General features: G+C 46.1%; 1 protein-coding gene across 1 annotated transcript; it reads left to right on the top strand.

Annotated features, from left to right (window-relative positions):
- The first annotated feature begins 1,475 nt into the window (after positions 1 to 1,475).
- On the top strand, positions 1,476 to 24,262 carry LOC137427528 (G protein-coupled receptor 161). The gene is made up of 9 exons (XM_068117090.2): positions 1,476 to 1,870; positions 6,690 to 6,807; positions 7,974 to 8,287; positions 15,707 to 15,911; positions 16,701 to 16,878; positions 19,308 to 19,676; positions 20,009 to 20,113; positions 21,237 to 21,323; positions 21,810 to 24,262. Exons 2-9 carry the CDS (start codon positions 6,748 to 6,750, stop codon positions 22,130 to 22,132), a joined length of 1,641 nt encoding a protein of 546 aa, XP_067973191.2. The 5' UTR covers positions 1,476 to 1,870; positions 6,690 to 6,747; the 3' UTR covers positions 22,133 to 24,262.
- The last annotated feature ends 117 nt before the right edge of the window (positions 24,263 to 24,379 follow it).

The following is a 24,379-nucleotide window of genomic DNA, read 5'->3' as shown; positions in this document are numbered from 1 at the left end:
CTACACACACGATTTTAATGAAACTTCACCACAACCTTAATCACCCATGATGTACCAATGTTTGTTCAAGGCATACGAAAAATTTGGGTCTGAGGAGGTATACCGGGTTGGGGGGGGGGGGGGGGGGGGGGAGGGTTGCCTTTGGGGGTTGCCTCCAAAAATATGTATTTTTTTGTTTGTTTGTTTAAAGTGTTGTGATTATGTTAGTATGATTCTACATGCTGCCCTGTCATCCAGCAACCATTGAAATTGGTTTAAAATACCATGAGTCGGTGCAGTATGCTGTTTATTCTACCAGGTGAGCGCCAGGGGTATTGCCCCAAGGTTTTTTTTTTTTATTGCCGTGGACAAAACTTTGGTACATCACGGGTGATGAAGGTTGTGGTCAAGTTCCATCGAAATTGTGTGTGTAGTTCCAGAGGAAAAAGCAAATTCCTATTTGGGGGGGGGGGGGGGTCAAACATGGATCCCCACTTTAACCCCCGGTAGACCCGGATTTTTGAAATGTCGTGAACAAACTTTAGTCACAACACAACAAATAAAATTTGTGTCAAGTTTGGTCCCAATCCCATCTGCGGTTTCGGAGAAGAAGATGCAAGTGTTTACGGACGGACAGACGGACTGACTGACGGACGGACAGACGGACTGACGGACGGACAGACGGACTGACGGACGGACGGACAGACGGACTGACGGACGGACGGACGGACGGACGGACAGATGGACAACGCGCCATCGCAGTAGCTCTCCTGAACTTTGTTCGAGGTGAGATACGGACGGACAGACGGACTGACGGACGGACAGACGGACTGACGGACTGACGGACGGACGGACAGACGGACTGACGGACGGACGGACGGACGGACATATGGACAACGCGCCATCGCAGTAGCTCTCCTGAACTTTGTTCGAGGTGAGATACGGACGGAGAGACGGACGGACGGACAGACGGACTGACGGACGGCTGGACAGACGGACTGACGGACGGACAGATGGACAACGCGCCATCGCAGTAGCTCTCCTGAACTTTGTTCGAGGTGAGATAAAAAGCACCCCCCCCCCTCCCCCTCCCCCCCCCCCCCCCCCACTCTCCCACCCACCCAACATCCGCCGGTGGGTTTTATACTCGTCTCATTCTGAGAATTTTGTGAACGACGGGTGGACGTTTATTTCCGATTTATTTTCAAGATTCGAGATAATTTATTGTCCATGTGATAAAACATAAATTTGACATTTTCACTAAAGAGGGAATTAAATGCCATAAAACAAAGTGGGCCAATTCCGAAAATCTCGCACATGCGCTCCGCCCCCGATCTCCATTCGCGCCCCGCCCCCGATCTCTTTTTGCGCCCCGCCCCCGATCTCGTTTCGCGCCCCGCCCCCGATCTCCTTTCCCGCCCCGCCCCCGATTGTATACGTGCCACGCCCCGGATCTTCGTCCCCTATAACTATAAGTTTCCGGACAAAAAGGTTCCGAACTCCGAAGAGTTTGTTTCTCGCGCGGGAGCTTTGATCGCTCTGGGTGGTGCCGGCTGGTTTTGCCCACGTTCACGGCGTGGACACGCACAACGCACCCTTAGACGTTACACGCCGCGCGTACCCGCGTACACGCGTACGTTCGATTCCTCGTTTCGTGACCGCTTCGGCGTGGGAAAACCGGGGGATGGTCTCGCTAAGCGAGGCCACCGGGACCACCCAGGGTGTCCGGGCTGCCCCGGGGCGGGGTACGGGGAGATGGAGAAGGGGAGCCAGCTCGCCGGCGCCATTTCGCTTTGTCTTTATCCTTAAGTCGCTGCTCATAGTTCGAGTCTGCTCCGAACTCCTTTTTTGTCCGCGTCCCCGTCCTGATGTCCGGATTGTCTCTGAGCGGGTAAGAGTCAAACGGGTGCATTTGAAGCGTGTGTGATTCAGGAGGCGACGCGGGGGCTCGATCTGGGAACCATGTTAAACAATCTTCTGTATTTCGAATCAATCTCGATAGTTCAAGCTATAGAACTCTCCTAATGCTGCACCGTACCCTCTGTTGGGTGTACCAGCCCATACCCGTATACCCGGTGTTCCATCTCTACCAAGTGTACCCCCCCACCCCCCTGTACCCCAGAATCGCTCTATAACCGGCTTTCCATCTGTACCCGGTATTGCCCCTATAACCCATCATCCCTCTATAACCGGTATTCTATATTTACCCGGTGTACCCACTATATACCCCATAATCCCTCTATAACCAGTATTCCATCTGTACCTGGTGTACACCCCTATACCCCATAATCCCTCTATAACCGGTATTCTATATTTACCCGGTGTACCCACTATATACCCCATAATCCCTCTATAACCAGTATTCCAACTGTAACTGGTGTACCCCCCTATACCCCATAATCCCTCTATAACAAGTTTTCCATCTGTACCTGGTGTACCCCCCTATACCCCATAATCCCTCTATAACCGGTATTCTATATTTACCCGGTGTACCCACTATATACCCCATAATCTCTCTATAACCAGTATTCCATCTGTACCAGGTGTACCCCACTATACCCCATAATCCCTCTTTAACCAGTATTCCAGGTGTACCAGGTGTACCCCCCTATACCCCCATAATCCCTCTATAACCAGTATTCCATCTGTACCCGGTATTCCCCCTATACCCCATCATCCCTCTATAACCAGTATTTTATCTTTACCTGGTGTACCCACCATACCCCATAATCCCTCTATAACCAGTATTCTATCTTTACCCGGTGTACCCACTATACCCCATAATCCCTCCATAACCAGTATTCTATCTTTACCCGGTGTACCCACCATACCCCATTATCCCTCCATAACCAGTGTTCTATCTTTACCCGGTGTACCCACTATACCCCATAATCCCTCCATAACCAGTATTCTATCTTTACCCGGTGTACCCACTATACCCCATAATCCCTCCATAACCAGTATTCTATCTTTACCCGGTGTACCCACTGTACCACAGAATCCCTCCATAACCAGTAGTCTATCTTTACCCGGTGTACCCACTATACCCCATAATCCCTCCATAACCAGTATTCTATCTTTACCCGGTGTACCCACTATACCCCATAATCCCTCCATAACCAGTATTCTATCTTTACCCGGTGTACCCACTATACCCCATAATCCCCATATACCTGGTATTCCATCTGTACCCGGTGTACCCCCTATACCCCATAATCCCTCTATAACCAGTATTCCATCTGTACCAGGTGTACCCCCCTGTACCCCATAATCCCCATATACCTGGTATTCCATCTGTACCCGGTGTACCCCCTATACCCCATAATCCCTCTATAACCGGTTTTCCATCTGTACCTGGTGTACCCCCCTATACCCCATAATCCCTCTATAACCAGTTTTCCATCTGTACCAGGTGCACCCCCCTGTACCCCATAATCCCCATATACCTGGTATTCCATCTGTACCTGGTGTACCTCCTATACCCCATAATCCCTCTATAACCGGTTTTCCATCTGTACCCGGTGTACCCCCCTATACCCCATAATCCCCATATACCTGGTATTCCATCTGTACCCGGTGTACCCCCTATACCCCATAATCCCTCTATAACCGGTATTGCATCTGTACCAGGTGCACCCCCCTATACCCCATAATCCCCATATACCTGGTATTCCATCTGTACCCGGTGTACCCCCTATACCCCATAATCCCTCTATAACCGGTATTCCATCTGTACCAGGTGCACCCCCCTGTACCCCATAGTCCCCATATACCTGGTATTCCATCTGTACCCGGTGTACCCCCTATACCCCCTATACCCCATAATCCCTCTATAACCGGTTTTCCATCTGTACCCGGTATTCCCCCTGCATCCCCCACCCCATCTTGAAGTTCCACCATTAACACCGGGATCGTCTATCAGCGGAACTTTGTGAACAATGGTTTTTTGAGTTTACGACAAACAAATAATTTTCGGGGAAAAAGATCAATTTCCCAAGAGAGACTTTTGTCAATCACCTCTCATGCGGGATGTGAGAAAATCTGATGAGAATCTCATGAGATATTTTGAGGGTTTTGATGGAACATTCAAGTTTGCTTTTGATTGCCACCTGGCATCAAGGTTCTCGAGACAACCACGGGACAAGTGGTGACCTCTTGATTGCACTCCCACAATCAGGTGTGAAATGGTGTGGAAAAACTGGACCAAAGGTCTCGGTGAAACAAACCAATTGGCTTCATGAGCTGTAGCCTGTTAGTGACGATGAGAAGTTTCAGGATGTGCAGTAGTGATGGCAAAGGTCAGTCACCTCCAGAATACCTGGACAATGGTCCATGGACCACGGAGGGTGGTGGGGACAGCCTCTGCTCTACTTCTTCTTCTTCGTTTGCTGCACAAGCCTGCTGGGTGGCATCATTGGTTGTATAGTTAATGCAGTGCCCTCTGCTGGTTCGGGAAGGAATTGGTAATTTGCTCAGGATGCCGGAGATAGCTCTTTGCAAAGGACACCATGGGATCTTAAACGCCCACTAACTAACACTGGCAGACGGGACCCTCAGTTTAACGTCCATCCGAGGGACGGCAGACACATTGGTGAATCACCCTGTCTGAAACACCAGGATGGCAGTTTATACCTGGGTCGGGATTCAAACCCAGGCTGGATAGCAATTAGAGACGAGTGTACGAGAGTAGAGCTACTACTGCCATACAAATAATCTGAGAGTGGTACTACTACTACTATAAAAACAACCTGAGAATAGCATTACTACAACCATACAATACCATAGGAGCACGTTTTTAAACTGTTTTTAATGAAACTTTGCATGTGTGATCAACATTGGGGGACGCATGAAATATGGAAGGATTTTTTTGGGTTTGACCTCTGGGGGTATACCTCAGGGTGTGGGGACTTGGGATCACAGGGGTCAAAACAGAAGATTTTTTAAAGTCAAAATTTGATCTCCTTGTGGAACCTTTTTCATTTTTCAACTTTGCTTTAGGTGGGAAGCGTTCGGCCATCGACTTCGCACTACTTTTGATATTGTTTCGTTTTCACTTTATAGATGATTTGCAAAGTGTGATCTGTTTGTGTGTTTTTGTTTCTTCTTCTTCTTCCTGTCCATAAACATTGCATCTTTATCTTACTATAATTCACCAAATGCCCGTCCGTCCGTTCGAAGGTTCCGCAAAAACGGCTGAACCGATCGCAACAATATTTTGGGTGGGTATTCCTGGGACCCCTTGGAGTAAAATAGCCTGTATTGTTTTTCCATTTTTCTCCCCCAATTTTCCAAATATTCCAAGATTCCAGTTTTTCCAAACACGATGGAATCATATTTACCGATATGAACAGTGATGTGGCTTTTGTTGAAATTCTATGTACCAGAAGAGAGTAGATCGACTCCTGACGAACTCTTCCTATATAAACGTGCGGCTCCGAAGTAACACGGCAGCGTGTGCAAAGCGACTGAGAAACAGGTGTAGTGGCCACTTCTGTGTTACAGATTCGGCGCTGTACTCTTCACACATAAACGTGCGACTGAGAAAGACGTGTAGCGGCCACTTCCGTTTTGCAGAATTCAATCTTTTTTCAAAATGGGTGCCATGTACTGTTTAGATTTTGATGATTTGCGTGTGATATAATTCAACGGATGTTTATATGAATCGTTTAAAATAAAAAAAAGCCTTCAATTTCTGATATTTTGCCTTTTCAAGTTGCTGACTCGTAAGCTCGCAGATGCTGTTTGATTCCGGACAAACCCAGGTTCAAATGTTCTTTCTTATTTGGTGCGGAAAAGCTTTAAACTTTTCAACACACATGGACACGACCTATTAAATCCGCATATATATATATATATATATATATATATATATATATATATATATATATATATATATATATATATATATATATATAAACACATATGTATATGGTGTCCTCGCTTAACGTTGTCTCGGTTAACGTTGATTCGTTTTAAAGTCTATAATATTTAGATACCAAGGCTTCAAAGAACATCGTGATTATTTACCTATAACTCGCTATTATGCCTTCGTAGACATAAATTTATTTATTTTGAGATAAATTCATCCATTTAACGTCGTTTCACTTAACGTCATGGTTTTCAAGAACGTAACCACGACGTTAAAAGAGGTCCAAGTGTATTTAGATTATGACAATTACTATTAGTGTGACTATTATGACTACTACTACGTCTTTAACGTCCCAATCATTCCACAACCATTCCCCAACCATTTGGCGACAGCCATGGACAATCTTTGTCCAAACTCTATCGCAATCCGCTGGCGAAGCCCCTTTGATCAACTCGAGGTGATTTGGGCAGTAATTCCTTCAGAATGCAAATCGGGGATAATTTGCGTGCTTTTCGTGAAAGACATCGGAGAACTTAATGTCGGAAAAAGATTTAACATGGGATATTTAACGTCGGAAATTTTTTTTAACGTGGGATATTTAACGTCGGAAAAAAGATAGTGCACCAACATGCCTGTGATAGTAGTAGTAGTAGTAGTGGTCATAGTAGTAGTAGTCATAGTAGTAGAAGAGCAGATTACCTCTTCATTCACCTTTCATTGGCAATTCCACATTGTCAGGCCACATTCTCCACGAGGCTCATAATTGGATCATTTGGTGGGGAAAGCGTTCCCCGGGTAGAGTTTGCAAATATCCATATCTGCTTGTGTTACTCCTCCGCAGTGGTTTTCACCATGAGACGGCCCAAGGCCCGAAGACATGACGTGGAGGTCCACTCAAAATGAACGGCACTGAGAGCACCTGGCAAATGCCAGGAAACAACACCTGGTTACATCTCGAGGTGAGTGATACTACGGTCTGGTTGGACTCATTGTTAACATTGTTAAATTTTATTAATAATTAGGTCGAGGGGTTTCCAGGAAAGGATAATAAGTACATTCATACTCATGCTGAAGGACAGATTGGAGGCTGGGCATGGAATTATGTACAAGGGAAATGTACATTGTACAGCGAGACAAGCTGTGGAACCCACAGGAGTTACCTTGGTCGCTTACCTAAGTCCCTCACACATCCTCCAGACTGACATGAAGGGAATTTGTTTTGAAGAATTTGAACCTCTCCCCCCTCCCCCTCTACGTCCATTCAACTCACCACTTCAATTACAACTCTACTCCCCCTTCCTCTGCCCCCTCTACCTATCACTCAACTTATCACTTAAATTGCAAATATGCCCCACCACCACCACCACCCACTCTCTACTCGACTAACAACCAAATGACCACTCTACCTCCCACCCTCACCTAGACCTACCGCTCAACTTACCACAGTAACTCCCACCCCCCAGCCACCCCTTCCACTCCACCTACCACTCTACCCCTCCACTTCACCTACCACCCTACCCCTGACACTCCACCTACCACCTTACTCCTCCACTTCACCTACCACTCTAACCCTCCACTCCATCTCCCACCCTACCCTTCCACTCCACCTACCACCCTAACCCTCCACTTCACCTATCATTCTAACCGTCCTCTTCACCTACTACTCTAACCCTCAACTTCACCTACCACTCTAACCCTCCACTTCACCTACCACCCCTCCACTCCACTCCACCTACCACCCCTCCACTCCACTCCACCTACCACCCAATTCCCCCACTTCACCTACCACTCAAACCCTTCCTCACCCCCTTTAAATACAATGTGTACATCTGACCTAACCCTGATACGTAATAGATAGATGCCCCTTTCTAAATATCGAGGTTACTCTTCTTCTCCCTCGTCTTTTGGTATATTGATACCTTTACAAGTAAGAAGTGTTTACATATACAGGACTGAGCACAAATAGAGGACTTACTCAGCACTCTACAAAAATCTAAAGCAAGAAACGGACAGATCTCAACCTCACAAACCGTCACCATTCACCAGCATGGAGGAGAGGGGAGTCGAGAAGGTGTACATTGAACGTTTTTTTTTTTTTTTTTACTTTGTCTTTTTTACCTGACAGGCCAATGGACACGTGTCCTTCGTCACAGAGACAGCTTCACTGGTGACCCTCGCAGCCCTGGCTTCAGTGAGCAACTTCCTTGTGACCCTGACTCTGTATCACAAGCCCTACCTGCTGACTCCCAGCAACCGGTTCGTGCTCAGCCTGACGCTGTCGAACCTGCTCCTGTGCTTGCTCGTCATGCCGTTTGTTGCTGCGACGGCAGCGAGTGGCAGGTGGCTGTTCGGACTCGTGTGGTGCTACGTCACAGCGCTGCTACACACACTCATCAACTCGGCCAGCCTTCTTACGGTTGGCGTCATTGCGGTGGACAGGTGAGATTCCCCCATTACCCTTCGATTACCAAGATTTCTTTCCTCACTCACAAAGTGATTTCTCTACTGTAGTCTCTTTGACACAAGGTCGAGGTTCACAGAGGAGCAAAAATGGAAACTTGAACACATTTCCTGCACAAAACTTCAAAATGTTCTGTAGAACACATGAGGCCACAAAACCTTCCATTGGCGATGAAAAAATAAGATTTCTAACTTTAAAAAATCCATTTGAGTCATTTTCAGGTTCAAACAGAATGCGCGATTGCAAGATTTTTCTATTGGAGACAGAAAGTTTGAAGAATACAATAAAAACGACGTTATATATTATTACAGCGGACAGTGGTAGATTCGGGTCGTGGTAGTTGCCCTATGTGGCCTCACGGACAATACGACTTGATTTTAAGGACACTGGAATGAATCGAAGGCCTTGGTTTGTTCAGCTGATCAGCAAGTGGATAGCTCAGGGATGAGCGAATCACCGTTGAATTTTCCGCTACCAAATTTATTTCATGTCATATTATTCTCTCTGACCCCTCTTTGGGTAATATAGGAACGCGATCCCTCTCAAAACGGTGTGCTTTGTTCTGACCGCTGTATAATATACCGTATTCTCCCCCTCGGCAGTTATTGGGGTCAAGCAAATAATCACTGCCAAACAATTTATATATTCATAAATACACGTATCTATTACTAAAAGGTGGCGCGTCCATCCGTGTGTCCATCACGCTTTCTTCTAAAGGGTTCCTGCAGTAGTAGAATAATATAAACTAGCCGAAACCCGTGGAACATCCACGGAAGGGAGGATGTGGTGTATCGATAGAGTGTACCATTATGGATGGCATAGGGGATTTGCTTGTCCGAGTAAGAGTTAGGAAGAAAGATGAGAATGAAGAGTGCGTATATGAACAACGATCGCCGAAACCGGCACAAATGCATGCTCTGGATTGTCCAATCAGCGGACGGCTTGCTTTCACCTTCGCCTGTCCAATCAGCGGACGGCTTGCTTCGCCTTCACCCAGCAGACGCCAATACGATGGCGTCGTAAGATGGCGTCGTATCGGCAGTTAGTCGGATGCTTTTGGGCCCCAACGTCGGCTAATTCAGATTTTTCGAGTATGGCTGTACGTGATAAACAAAGAGCGTGGTTCGTAGATCGTAAATCCATTAGTGCCGTGGGCATCGGGTCACTGGGTGCGGCGTAAAAGGGATAACAAAGTCAAGTCCTTACGCTATTATTATATAGATGCTTGTTTTGAAAGCCTGTCTTTCTGGGAGTGAAGAGGAAGAAGCAGGATTTGGAGCTTAATGTAGCACGGTGCTGACGTTTTCTGACGGTATTCTGCGACAGCAGGAACCCTTTAGGGTAAAGCTTGATGGACACGGAAGGAAAACACAAAATGATTTGTAGTCACACTCCTCACGGCTGGCAGGATGGTCTTGACTCTAGAGAGGTATGCACACTCACCTCTAAGCTGTCTAGCCTGGGTATGAATCCCGACCCAGCTATAAACTGTCATCCCAGTGTGTCACAGGCAGGGTGATTCATAAAGGTGTGAGCCGTCCCTCGGATGGACAACAGAGTATAGTACATCAGAATCAGAATACTTATCAAGGCAATATAAAAATATATAATAGTACACTGGACGGACACGCAAACAACAACAACCACAGCCAACAACTATCGGGATGCTTCTTTGCGGACATAGTACCCCCCAACACAAGTCGGGGGCCAGATCGGGGAGGTCGCTCCTGGGAGATCGGTCGGCTGTCTCCGTGCCGTGGGCTTGTTCGAGAGAACTGTCTTTTTCGACAGTAATAACAACAACATATAAAAGATCATTTTTCAGGTGTTTCACTTAATTTTACAGGCTCAGCGAGACTCACAGATAGACATGTTATGTGTTTTTGAAGTACAACATGTTGTCTTTCGATTAAACCCGTCAGCGAAGCGTCTGGCTAGTCATACGTAAAACGAAGCAAGGCAGTCACTTGCGAGATGCTCTCTGCTCGTTCAGTTCCCCATTGAGTTCATTTAATGTGTTATTTAAATTCGCCTTTTTGGCACTTTCAAAAACCTCCAGTTTAGCAGTACTTGGACAAAACATTACGCCATTTTTAAAAATCAAATTTGCTGCTCACGCTCTTGGTGTTGGGGAATATGGAGATTCAGACAAGTCGCGGCTCGTAGGAAATATAGATCCAACTCGGAAACGCAAAGCAACCGTTTGGAAGACCCTTCCAATGTCCCTTTTCTCCAGACTACACTGGGTAAGGTGTTCTTTCAACTTTCAAATTCCACTCTATTTCTGTCTATATGAAAAATAATTAATTACACTCAGTTATCTCAAGGTGAACAGGAATCATCTGTAGAGCATAAGGACAAAAGCTTGCCTGAACTTGATTTTTGGGACTAATACAGACCGTGAAAGTGTGGCCTAGTGATCCTTTTGACCTTTTGGTTTGAAAAAAAAGAGGTGTCAGAAAAGTTGCCAAAAGGATAACTGGCTTGTGACGGCTGAATGTCCCCAGTGAAGCCGCTTTTTGATGCTTCGATGTCGGCTCTTCCTACCGTTGTGAAGCAGAAATCACAAAACGTTGGATTATTCGCCCACGAACAGGGAGCGTGAGGTGGGTTCACACCGTCGCGAGACAGGTTAGTTTTACCCTACTGATTTATCGTTGTCCTGACAGCGACTCATTTAAGTACGAAAGGAACAAATGAGGCAGAAACTTGGCAAAGCTAGTACCTTGCTGATAGGCCGAGGTGCTGTCGTTGAATTAATTTAGCCTTGAAGTAATTGACAAACTCAAGCATCAATGTCCAAACGTCAGAAGATGATTGACTGATTTTTAATTCGCGCAGAGGATTTCACTGAGGTTACAAGGAAGATATACGTCAAAGGAATACAGAAAACCACTTGGCAAGAATCCAAATCCAAGAAGAACACACACACACACACACACAATTCCTGAGCAAAATCCTGAATCTTTGGTCCAGCACAGGCTTCGTATACTTGTGGAGAACAAAGAGAAGGGAAGGGGGCTGAGGGGAGGAGAGAGAGGGAAAGGGAGGAGCGTAGATTGGGGGGGGGGATGAGGAACGAGATAACAGTTCTCAGAGGTCATCAAAGTTTTGCGAATTAACAATGAAGGCTGCAGCATGTCGTGGTCTCTGGTGCCACCCCTGGTCCGGGCAGGTCATTTCTTCCACACCGTTTGCATGGAAAAACAGTCCAAACAGGATTAATCTCCCTGCCCTAGCCCTGAGTGTCAATGGATCTGATTTGTATGTTGGTGAAGACATAGGTGCCATGTTTTTTCCCTTCAGTACAAACAAACTAATTGCCCTTAGAGAAGCAGCTCTGCTCTCACTAGGTCCACCTGGATCGTTAATCTTCTCTGGCCAGGAGGAAGTTTAGTTCACAGAAAGCTTAATTCTCAGTATTTATGAAGATGCAGTTATATCTTAATACATTTCCCATCTTGTCTCCTTACTTTCACATGGGTTGTATCGAATTAATAGAGTATTGTCATATGATAGCGATCGAGCGTTACTTCAAGGCGTCGATCAAATGCGGATTTCACTATATATGCGCGAGAGGAAGAGAGGAGAAGAAGAAGCTGGAAGATTTTACCTGTCGGTCCCGCGCGGCAGCTCTGATCCTCAGGAAATAAACTCACATGAAAAACGGAATTAAAATGTACAAAAATAAACAAGGCTTTATTGCCACGGATGCCGATAATACAAAATAAAACGCGCCGGTTACTAAACCCCCCTAATGAGCACTCCTAAGCACAGAACCAGAACCAGAACCAGACACAGACAAGGGATGGCAGAATGGGAATGAAAATAGAGGTGTGATTTTATCATGCACTTAGCTCTGATCAGCTTGTGAGGGTCTCGCCAGGGTCTGCGAATGGGTCCGGCCGGCGTGCGCGTGCTAAACATGCACGTGGCGAGAACTAGGCCTCGCTGCGCCCGGTCGCGCTGCAGCATTCAAACCAGGCCTCGTCACACCGCAGCGGCAAGTCACGAGTCGTTTCCGCCTGCAAAACTCTGCACGTCCCCCGGTGGCGTCTCTGATCACTTCGTCTCTCCACCAAAGTCTGATCCCAACAAGAAGAGGAAGATGTCGGCGTGAAGGGCAATAATCAAGGGCCAGAGCCAGAGAAATCGGGGAGAGGAATCACGAGGGCAGCAGGGAACAAAGTCCGACCACGAAGGAATCCAAAACGAGAAGGAGGTCCAAAGGAGAAGGAGGTCCAAACGAGAAAGAGGTCCAACCGAGAAGGGGTCTAAACGAGAAGGGCAAAATGCTGGCCAGCGAATTCTTTTATTGGCCGTCTCGTGACGTCATTGGTCCTTTTCAACAACCCCCGCAGGCCACCGCTACATTGTCCAGCTCTCCACCAATGCCCACAGGCCACCCTTCGACGTCATCGGCGTGCCCTGACAATCAGTCCTCTGCTTCCTTCTCAGCCTTCCCTCCACCAATCCGCGGGAAGCTTCATGCCCCGCCCCTGGCCAATCACAAGACCTTCCTTACTCTAGCCTTTGGTTGGTCGACTCCTGCCCAATAGCGAGTCCTTCTGGGCGTGGCTCCTGGCCTGCCTGTACTATGTGTGTTGCTATACAAGTTGGTGATGTAGCTGGCTGCGGTTCCATCAGCAGTGCTCCGAACTGGCTTCCGGTGAGTTTTATTGTGGGGGGGAATTTAATTAGTATGTGTGTGTGTTTCTAATGGGCCTGTCTACTCTACGTGTCTAGTGCGTTGCCATACTGGACAAAGGATAGATCACCAGGTCTCACACACAGGGGAATTAGCATAATCCCTACTCTAGTTAACACGAGGCCATCCTTGTATGACCACGAAGATACATTTACGTGAACAAACCGCCTAAACAAACTTATTACATGTGGGGTTCCCTATCACGATAACCGGAGCATGATACCTACACAGATCTACCTGATCTATATATCACTCTACCCCAAAATTCATAACAGTATTAACTTCAGTTTATTGGCTTGAAAGAAAGTGTGTAATTGGCTTGATTCCCCAGGGAACGATATTTCTCCAACCCAGTTGCTATGCAACTATCTTTTCTCCAGTGGGAGGACGACTGCTTAATCTCATACAAATGTTAACACTTTTTAATGTAAGATTAACACACTACATATATTTATTAACTGTCCAGCTGAGTTTTTGTCGACAGTGTCCGTCGTCCGTCTGTCGTCTGTAAATAATTCGACGTCTACGCTCTGAAAGTCACAAATATTGATGAAATTGGATGAAACTTGTCATGCAGCATCTTTAAGACATAAACTAGTTTGGGATTGCATTTGGGCATTGCACGCCCAAAAATGGGCGTGGCAGGGCGGCCATATTGAAAATCAATTTTTGTCATATATTTTTTAGCACATATAAACTATATAGTTTGTGGTTATATTATGCATATTCTAACCATATTGATATAGATCAGTTGAGTTCAGGTTCCCTGGAACATCTAGTTTAGTTTCCTTGCAAGGTAGAGAGTTTTGTTGTATATAGGTTGAATCATATGGACGATGTGTCGTTAAACTTAAAATCATGAAAAGAAATATGAAATCATAGGAGGAGTCTTTGAACAAACAAAGTATGTTTTGTGAAACTTTTAATTATGGGCTCGCCAGGTGTGGACAAAGTTATGGGAGCTGCTCCGACCTTGACCAGTGTTCAGTGATAACAAGTTTGAGAAGTTCGTTTCTTTCTCAACATCCTAAACTTTTCTTAAAACTTGTATTACATCGGAGTCTAAATACATAACTGTTTGCAGAATATCATGATCATATATATGTTCCATAAAGAGTATATTTATTTGTTATAGAATATTTAATGAAAGAAAACTATTCTTTAGTCTATCACAAATCAAATTGCAAGCTCTGATAAAGCTAACTCAGATGTGCAGGCTGGTCGCTCCGGCAACCGTTTGCACACGAGCCCTGCCTCTAGCCTAGGTAAAGATTTTATGACTCTTCCTCAAGTCCCAGTTACTAAAAGAGAATGGTTATTGCTGGTAGATTTTAAAACATGATTCAAACTGAACAATATATATTAATGAAGCTTTAAGCCTTGTAAAATAAATAATTAAAACTCAAGTGTTTGCAGCAAGCGGTTGAGGCTCAAGAAAGTCACGCAGTTCACAAATTAAGTACGCAAATAATTAATTTCACTTTGACAGTGCAAACTGCAAAGGTACCTCTGAAGGTTAATGGCTGTCGTGGCCAAATGGTAGTTATGGCCGAATAGGTGAAGGCAACGGCCTGAAATTCCATTTTGGGTTTCCACTCGTAAGTTTGAATCCTACCGATTACAAGTCCTTTTGTGGACCCACTTCGTCAATGTGACATGTAGCACCAGTCATTGGTCTTTCCCTCGTTAATAAAGTACAAATTAAATCCTGCTCGTGGTTCACTTGACCAGACTAGGCCAACCGATTTAGTCCACTGCAGGACCGCCCTCAACATTGTCCGACTTGCTCTACTCAATGCCATCGGGCTCCAGTAGATATTTAATTTTCATCTTCGTCTGATCTTCGGTCTCACTCGACTTCTTCTAGAACCTTCTCTAGGTTGCAAGTTTGTGAGTCTAGTTTGACCACCGGATGTCCGTTCTTGTTGCTACGTCTCCAGCCAAGTTCCATTTGAGTTTTGTTGGTTGTGACTGGAGTTTGGAGGATTTTTGTTTTCTTTTCCATTTCCTGGTTTTCTTCTTGTCCCTTTTTGTTTACGCCAAGACACAATATTTCCACGTCTTTTAGCATGGCCTGTTATTAATTTTACTTCAAAAATATTTGTTTGTGTGCAACACAAGTCTGCTGGGTAGCAACATTGGCTGAGGGCACAGCTGTGCCGCTGATGCGGTGCCCCCTGTAGGTTAGAGGAGGAATTTGTAGTTGTTCAGGGTGCCCGGCGATAGCTCGCCTACTCTTTGCGAAGTTCACTGTGGGATCTTTAACGTCCACCAAGTAATTTCGCCAGTTTAACGTAAATCGGGACACCAGTTTAACGTAAATCGGGACACCAGTTTAACGTAAATCGGGACACCAGTTTAATGTAAATCCGAGGGATGGCACACACTGAAGAATCACCTTGCCAGTGAAACACCAGGATGGCAGTTTATAGCTGGGTCAGGATTCAAACCCAGGCTAGACAGCCCAAAAGGGAGTGTGCATAGTTCCATTGAGATACACGATAAAGTGTCCATGAAGAGATAACATTGCTACCTCCACAATGTGGTATTTAAAAATATATATCAATAAAAATACATTACATAAAAGACAAAATGTTTTTGGATTATCGATGTCCTTTTCCCATAGTATTCCCTAACTTCTGATAAGGACATTCAAACCGCAGGTTTGTCATGTGTGTTGTTTGTGCAGGTATTACGCCGTCCTCTATCCCATGATCTATCCGGTGAAGATCACCGGAAACCGTGCGGCGTTCCTGCTCGGCTACATATGGGTCCACGCGCTCTTAGGTTCTCTGCCTCCGCTCTTCGGTTGGCCGGGGTTTGAATTCTCACCGAGCAAGCGTGTGTGCGCTCCGGCCTGGCATCGCAGCATTGGCTACACCCTCTTCTGGCAGGTCTGTCCCTGGGGTTTCCTCCTCGTGGAATTTGTGGGATCATGGCATGCTACAGTTGTAGAAATTTATCGGGATTTCTTTTCCGTTTGACCTGATGAACGGACGACCTTCATTTTGCACCCATTTCATTCCAATTATGGTACAGTTGAGGACAGTTGTCCTCTCAGGTATCCGTTGTCCCTATTAAGACTTCATGGTTGAATGTTGTCCAAGGAGAAAAAATAATTAATAAATATACAAACAAGAAATATGTCGTGCATCGCACGATACTTGCGAAATCCCGAAAATAAGTTGAACTCAGGCGTATGTTCACCTCAAAAATAATTGATGGTTGAATTCAGTTAGCTTACATGCAAATCCTGTTCAAATTTCAAGTCAATCGGATGAAAATTGAGGATTTTAGTAATTTCACTGAAGTTGCTGACCTTTGGCCTATGTTGACCTTTTGGCATATGTTGACCTAAAATGTATTGGTGGTTGAATTCAATGATCAACTATGCAAATCCTCTTCAACTTTCAAGTCAATCGGATGAAAATTGAGGATTTTAGACATTAGACAATGTTGTTGACCTTTGGCCTTTGTTGACCTTTTGACCTTAAAATCAAAAGGTTTCTTCCTTATGACCAAGATTTTAACACATTTGTTCACGACAGCTGATGACAAATAATTATCTGATGTGGTATCTTAGCTAAACAAAGGACCAGAGCTCGAGTGCGTCGTTTCATTGGTATTGTGGGAAACAAACTGCCAAACTGTGTTTAAATTGCTGATTTCCACCACACCTGCAGGCATGGTGTGCCTTGCCACCTTTCGTAGCGGTTCTCTGCTGTTATGGTGTCATCCTGCGCGTTGCTCGGCGCAAAGCACGGCGTGTCAGCTGTGGCGTCATCGCTGAGGATGCGACGGGAGTGGCCGTAGGGGTGGTGGAAGCCACCGTTGAGGACCGGCAATGTGACAGCACTTCAGGTGGGTTTGGGTTGGTGTGTGGACAGATCTTCGGTGTTGAAAGAAGAGGAAACCTATAGTAATGTCTTTAAGCAGGTGTATGTGTGTATGTACAAGTTGCTGTTGTTGGCTGCTATCTCCACATGTGGGTGGGTTTCAGGAGGTGAAGCAGAGACCTAGCAGTTCTCAAAGCATCCACCTCCATGTGTGTGTGTGCCAGTGTGCATGTACACACCAACATAGCATCTCAGAGGTAGTTTACTCATCCTTGAGCTATCTTTTCTGTGTATGTATGTACATGCATATCACGTCAGGATCGGCTTATGCTCTTGACAAAGCATTGGGGCGCTGATGACAAGTTGTGACCGTTTCCAGGGCGCTCACGACAAGTTGTGACCATTTCCGGGTTGTCAACGACAAGTTGTGAACGTTTTTGGGGCATTCATGACAAGTTGTGACCATTTCCGGGGAGCTCACGACAAGTTGTGACCATTTCCGGGTGCTCACGACAAGTTGTGAACGTTTCTGGGGCATTCATGACAAGATGTGACCATTTCCGGGGCTCACGACAAGTTGTGACCATTTCCCGGGAGCTCACGACAAGTTGTGACCATTTCCGGGTGCTCACGACAAGTTGTGACCATTTCCGGGGAGCTCACGACAAGTTGTGACCATTTCCGGGTGCTCACGACAAGTTGTGAACGTTTCTGGGGCATTCATGACAAGATGTGACCATTTCCGGGGCTCACGACAAGTTGTGACCATTTCCCGGGAGCTCACGACAAGTTGTGACCGTTTCCGGGGCACTCATGACAAGTTGTGAACGTTTCCAGGGAGCTCACGACAAGTTGTGAGCATTTCCGGGTGCTCACGACAAGTTGTGACCATTTCCGGGGCATTCATGACAAGTTGTGACCATTTCCTGGGAGCTCACGACAAGTTGTGACCATTTCCCGGGAGCTCACGACAAGTTGTGACCATTTCCGGAGCACATGACAAGTTGTGACCGTTTCCAAGGTGCTCACGACAAGTTGTGACCATTTCCCGGGAGCTCATGACAAGTTGTGACCGTTTCCAGGGCACTCATGACAAGTTGTGAACGTTTCGAGGGAGCTCACGGCAAGTTGTGACCATTTCCAGGGCTGAGAACCAGCCATGAGCAGGTCCCCACACTCGCAAGGTAGTTGTAGGTGAGGGCAAAACTTTGGAATTTTTCCAGGGTACCAGCACACAATTGCCTACTCTTGCAAATGAGACATTGAGATCTCTCATGTCATTAACAAATGCACGCTTATTAGAAAGCAAACCCAATTCAAAGTCTCTCTGAATGACGGTGTACTCGACGCCCTGCCGGTGAAGCACAAGGATGACAATTTATATTTGAGCCGGAATGGCACCCTCACTGAATTCCAACCTGTTGTTGTTGTTGTTGTTGTTGTATAGCCCTGGACAGTTCTCTTGATCAAGCCCGCAGCACAGAGATGGCCGATTGATCTCCCAGGAGCGACGCAAAGATACCCCACCCAGCGAAAGAAAGAGAAAGAGAGAGAGAGAGAGAGAATTTGAAGGAGGTGGATTTACGGTGGATTAACAAAGTGAAGTGAGCATTTGCGGTGAAGAGACAAAGGGCCGGGTCCATAGGGACCGATCAGCTCTCTGACCATGACCGTGCTGCCCTGACAAATTTGGGCAGCAGGGAAGAATGGGGAAGATTTGGCCATCGACTTGTGTTGGGTGGTACAACCTACATGAAGAGGCGTCCCCATTAGTTGTCCAACCTGGTGTTTACATGAACGCTGAATTGTTTTGGGTATTCCCATTTTCGGGACCACTTATTATTATCAGGACGATTATTATTTGCTGTCTGCCATGTTTCACGGTGGCAGGGGAGTTGTCACAATGAGTTTGGGAATGGGACCATAGGCCGATTTTATATATGAAACCCCTCCCATAATGGATCCAATAGACCAATGATGGCCTTACATCGTTTGTCTTCTCTTGTCTTCCACACGTACAACATGAAGAGTCCAGCGATGCTGAATTTTTGGAAGGTTCAACACTGGGCATGTCTGCATGCTTGAGGAATTCCCTGTTTTAGATCTCGTCTTTCTAGAAGATTCCAAATATAGATCGGAGATGTCGCTGCTGAATTTAGGACAGCTTGTGTGTTTGCCGTCTATATAGTGTGAAAGTCTCAGAAGAATACAACATGGTGCTGAGTACTAGGCCTTGGTGTTAGTTAGCATGTTGGTTCCAATACAAGGTTAACGGCGTTGCCTCATTCTGATCATACATCACCATCAGTCAACTTGGTATCCGCATGAAGCTCCAAGATAACGCCTCTAATATAAAATGAATGAATGGCGAATTAATGATTGAATGGATTGGTGTTACATTTAATGTAATCACCATGACTTTTTGTTATCTTTCTCCCCTGACATTTCCAACAGCAATCTCCAAGCGACGGCAGAGCGTGCCACCCGTGTTGCTTTATTCCCGCAACCCTTGCAAAGCCCTCACAACCATCGTCACCGTCGTCGGAGCCTTTACTCTTACTTGGGCCCCTTACTTGGCAACCACGGCTGCCGAGGCTTTAGGAGGACAGGATAGCGTACCGGCCCTGGCACAGACCGTGGCGGCCTGGTTAGCCCTCGGAAGTGCCGCGTGCCACCCACTCATTTATGGCCTGTGGAACAAGACCGTGCGCAAAGAGCTCCTGTGTATGCTGTGCTGTTGTGGGCCCGAGCGCTACCGCCAGGACTCTTTCTTTCATCGCAGGCGCACGTCTCGGCTGTTCAGTATTACCAATTGCATCACAGGTGGGTGATCGTGTGTGCGTAAATTCTTCAAGATCGGCGTGTGATTCTGAATCCCTGCGTACAGAAGGCGGGCCTTCGCCATGTTCTCTTCCATATCGCCCCATGATGTTTCTCTCGTCTTTCACAATCCGTGATAAGTGCATTGTTTTAAACACAACTAGCGATCAACTCCATTAGTGAACCCATCTTTCACGCTCAGCCTTAAGAAAACTTTTATGATTTTCGGTTTGAAATTTTTCATATTATAAAAATGTCGATTGCTCGGCTTGATACGGGAAACTTGGTGTCAGAATATTTATTTTCAGCTGTTTACGTGATGTGCACCTCCTCAGATCTCGGCCTATCGCCTCATCTGACCTCCCTGATGAGCTCACGTCGCCTCTCTGGCCAAGAAAGCAGCAGCGGAGACACCGGCTTCAGCTTCTCTCAGGACTCGGGTAACGTCCCCACGTCGACTCGGCCACACCCGCAGATGGGTTATACCTGACCTACTGCTGCAATCGAGTTGACTGATTTCTCACTGAAGTCAAAACTATTGCGTAGGATTAGAAAAAACAAGATAAGTTTCCTTTTCCTTATTTACATCAATCAAAGGCCCCTGGAGGAGTTTGTAGGTAAATTACATGCGAGACAAAGGCCCTAGGAGAGTGTACTAGAATGTGAAATGCGAGTCTTGGGTCTCGCTATCAGCCATGATCTTTCTTGGGCAAATCACATTTCGTAGTTGGCCTCCAAAGCCAGTTGTCAACTGGGCATCCTGAATTGTACAGCCCTTCCTTGGCACACCTGGATTTCTATCCACCTACAAAGCCTTCATCTGCATTTTGATGGAGTATTGCTCTTCTCTTCAGGCTGGCGCTTCTCCCTCACACCTTGAACTTATTGATGACGTGGAAAGCAAAGCCATGAAACTCAATGGAATCTCCCACGATTAAAATGAGTCGCTCAACATATTACTCTCGCATCGCAGACAGGTCGTTTTCCTCTCTGTCTTATACCACCTTCTTTCTGGTGTTGCACCCTCTGTCTTGCTCTGTACCCCCCTCACCAGGTTTCTGCATGGCGTATGCAGTCTGCAGTAACCCCTTCCTGGTGAAACTCAAAATCCGGGCTCACGGCTTACCTCCACTCATTCGGTCCTCTTTTGTCCCACCTGTGGAATCAATTTCCTCAGTCTGTTCAATGTCATTCTTCCCTCCAGGGCTTCAAGATGGCTGTTCACCACCCCTCAGTTCACCCCTCTCACCCATACTCATAATTCTTCTTCCTCATGCCCATTCTTCTTCCAAGTGTCACCCCACCCTGCTATTGGTGTTCTCTCTCTACACCATTAATCTTTCATGATATTATTTTTGTTCTGGTCCAGTCTGTGTTGTAGCTCTTCCATGAGCCTCAACGTCCTATTAAAAACATTAGGTTTGTCTCATAATTATCGGAAGGATACAGTCCTCTGACTCTGACCTGATTGAAGATAGGGCAATGTGAGGCCTGCAACTGTCTAACCAACATAGACGATTATGTGTGGGCAATTAAACTGATGACTTGTCTTTACCTTCACAGGTACAGAGGTGATGTTCCTGGAAGAGGGAACAGGTGATGGCAGATTTCAGCAGCTGGGCCGCGTCGGTGTTCCACTTCACGCACCAGGTAGCGTCAATTGAAGGATTGGCTTTCTGAACGGAGAATGCTTCAGTCATGGTTTAGATTCTTATCATCAAATGGGAGCAATAACTTCCTGTTTGTGCTTTCAATATGGCTCGGTTCCCAGTTCTGGAAAATTTCTTCCCGTACTCGGATTTAAACGCGCAACCGCTTGGTTGCCAATTATACCACTTCCTGTACTCCAACCCACTGTTTGGGACATCCATTGAGGGATTGTTTAATTATATCAGCTGAGATTACCTGTTTATCTTTTTAATCATTCCATTGATGAGGACCAATGGATTTCCTTGTAATTTGTGTAAAGGTACACTGATGTTTCCGAATGTCCGTGTCTTCCATGTGATATATGTGCGACATCCCTCACAAGCTTAGATCACTCGATTAAAAATAAACTGATAACTAATTGAAAATCAACTGATAATTAGGTCTAAAGAAAAGAAATAATTCATTCTTGTTCATGCCACACCACAGGCCATCCAATGGGAAGACCACAGGCAGTACAGGTGAAAGCCGACGTCCACAAGACGCTGGACAGTTTTGCATCAAGCCTCGCTCAGACTATCGCTATGGACGCTCAGCTCTACTTCCTACATCAGGCGACCACGGACACGACGGAAGGCAACCCGCGACACCGTCATTCTCACTGCGGGCAAGACGTTTGGCCTCTCGCGCCCGGTGTCCCGCCGGGGTTTGCTCCCGCTAGGCGGAGCAGCCGCACCTCCGCCGGACTTCGACAGAGGCTCGAGAGCATCGACGAGGGGATCGTGAACGACGGCCTGCCGGGGGAGCCTTAATCCAGAGCTCCTCCTTCTGGAGCTTCGACTTTGCTAATTTTGCAGCAGTTAAGCTGAGTGTGAAAGTCATTTCAATTTGTACACCACCAGAGCACTCCCACAAAATGGAAACCTCGCGTTGGCGACGCGGAAAATCCTCTACTTGCGGAGTTTCAAGCCAGGTATCCACCTGCTGAAATCCCTGGCGTGAGATCCATTCGGGAGATTTAACTCGATCTCTGTCCGTGCGATGCTGGAAGGTCATCGCTGATTTTATCTCCATGTTTTAGTTGAACGATCAAGCTCCTTCAGAAGTTTCGATGTCGGGATTGAACGCGCTAATATTGACCCTTTCGTGACCTTCCCAAAATCCAACCGGCTGCGGCCTACGCAGACTGTGTCGATCAAAACGTCTTTTGAATCCATGAGGTCAGAGCCAAGATTAACCTCAAATGAAATATCATGATGGCGTCCTCAATGCATCATTATCAAAATTGTTTTCTCCCGACCAATGAATTTTTTGGAGCCTTATGTCCCAAATTATCCTGGTGTTGGCTTAGCGGTTAGGGTGCCGGCTTGGGATCCTAGGATCCTGAGTTTGAATCCCGGTTAATCGCTGAATTAACACCAGGGGGGGGGGGGGGGGTTACTCAGCCTGTCATCCTTCCGGGGTCGGCAAATTGAGTACCAATTCACTGGTAATTCCCTGTGTGTCGCCAGAGGCGACTAACATGGTTGGCGGCAGGAAGGGCATCCGGCCATAAAACATTGCTTCAAAAAGGGGACCATGGTGCCCGAAAAAGGCCAACCCCTGCTCTGTGGGGAAAAATGGCCTCTAAAGGTGGTTCTTATGTCCCAAATTTCCCTTTAACGCTGTTCTCCTCTACGTCCGATTCCGACTGATAACCTACGAGAAGATTCCTCAGTGTTCGCAATATCACCGAGGCTGTAACGTTTGTACGTTTCACATGTATTGCTTTTTTATTTAACTTTATTTCATTTCACAAACAGTTTTTAAAAACTTTTAAAAGATCACTAAAAGTATGCCGTATAAGTACTAATAGTATGCATTTTAACTATCATTCCGCTTGTATTATGGACAAGTATCATTTTGTACACTTTGTATTTCTCCATTGTTGTACATACCATATTTTGATAATAACGTCAGCAGTTTATACAGCACAAAGTCTGTTGTATCACTTTGGAATATCCATGTGCTCCAAACTTGGATGGACAAGTACCTTTCTACTGGGAAGACGTATCAACCCCAGATGGTCTGTGAACTCCGTCAGTTGGAAAAATTCCGGAAAGTTTTGTACAAGGACAGCGTTTTGAAGTTCTTCTTCTTCAGGGAGTCTTCAAGGTTGGTTCTTGGTAGACCAGGTTTGACCTAGGTCGAGTTTGGTCCATTCACGGTTTCTTCCTGATCGTACCACAGACTGTCTTTGTAACATTTTGTTCCAACAAATGACACTCTTGGTGGACCATGGCATTCGAATCGATGAATTGCAACTCAATATAACGCACAGTGAAATGTAATCAATCTTTTATTTAATTAATATTATCGAAGCTATGGCAAAGAAATTAGTTAAAGGTCTCGAGTGGAACAATTTCGTTAAGGACTATTGTGACCCAATGATGGAACGGCCGATCGACCCATATGAGGCTAAATGTGGATAGACCGATGGTGGGATGTCACGCTCATGCAACCTGACCACTCGGGGGGGGGGGGGGGGGTCTCGAGGAGGCACTTGACCTGGTCTGAAGGTAAAGCCTTCCGTCCGACTTGGAGTTTTTAGTGTGATTTGACTCCTATGTGGACAATGCCCCACACCGGGCAACACAGAGGAGCACACGGAAAGCGAATGAACTATCCCAGCGCCATCTGAATATCCTGCGTAATACATTTGAAATCCATCACAAGTTATTGTTACTTATCCCAGGCAGGTTCTGCCATTGACCATTGGGATATTTCATTTCCTCCACCAGCGAAGGTGGATGGAAGTTGTGTTTTCGTCCATGTCTGTCTGTTTGTCTGTCTGTTGGTTTGTTTGTGAACAGGATATCTCAAAAAGTTGTGGACGGATTTAGACGAAATTTGGTGGAGATGTTGGGTGTGTGACAAGGAATAAATGATTAGACTTTGGTGAAGATCCGGATACTATAATCTGTTAAGTGATTCTTCAGCATTGAGATGTAAGGGCTAAAACCGATACACAGTATAGCACGATATCTCAAAAAGTTGTGGACGGATTCGTACAAAACTTG

Source organism: Myxine glutinosa, chromosome 5 (genome assembly GCF_964187855.1).
Source record: "Myxine glutinosa chromosome 5, kmMyxGlut1.1, whole genome shotgun sequence".
Taxonomy (NCBI): Eukaryota; Metazoa; Chordata; class Myxini; order Myxiniformes; family Myxinidae; genus Myxine; species Myxine glutinosa.
The sequence above is the reverse complement of the archived record's forward strand: the minus strand, read 5'-3'. Positions and strand labels throughout refer to the sequence as shown.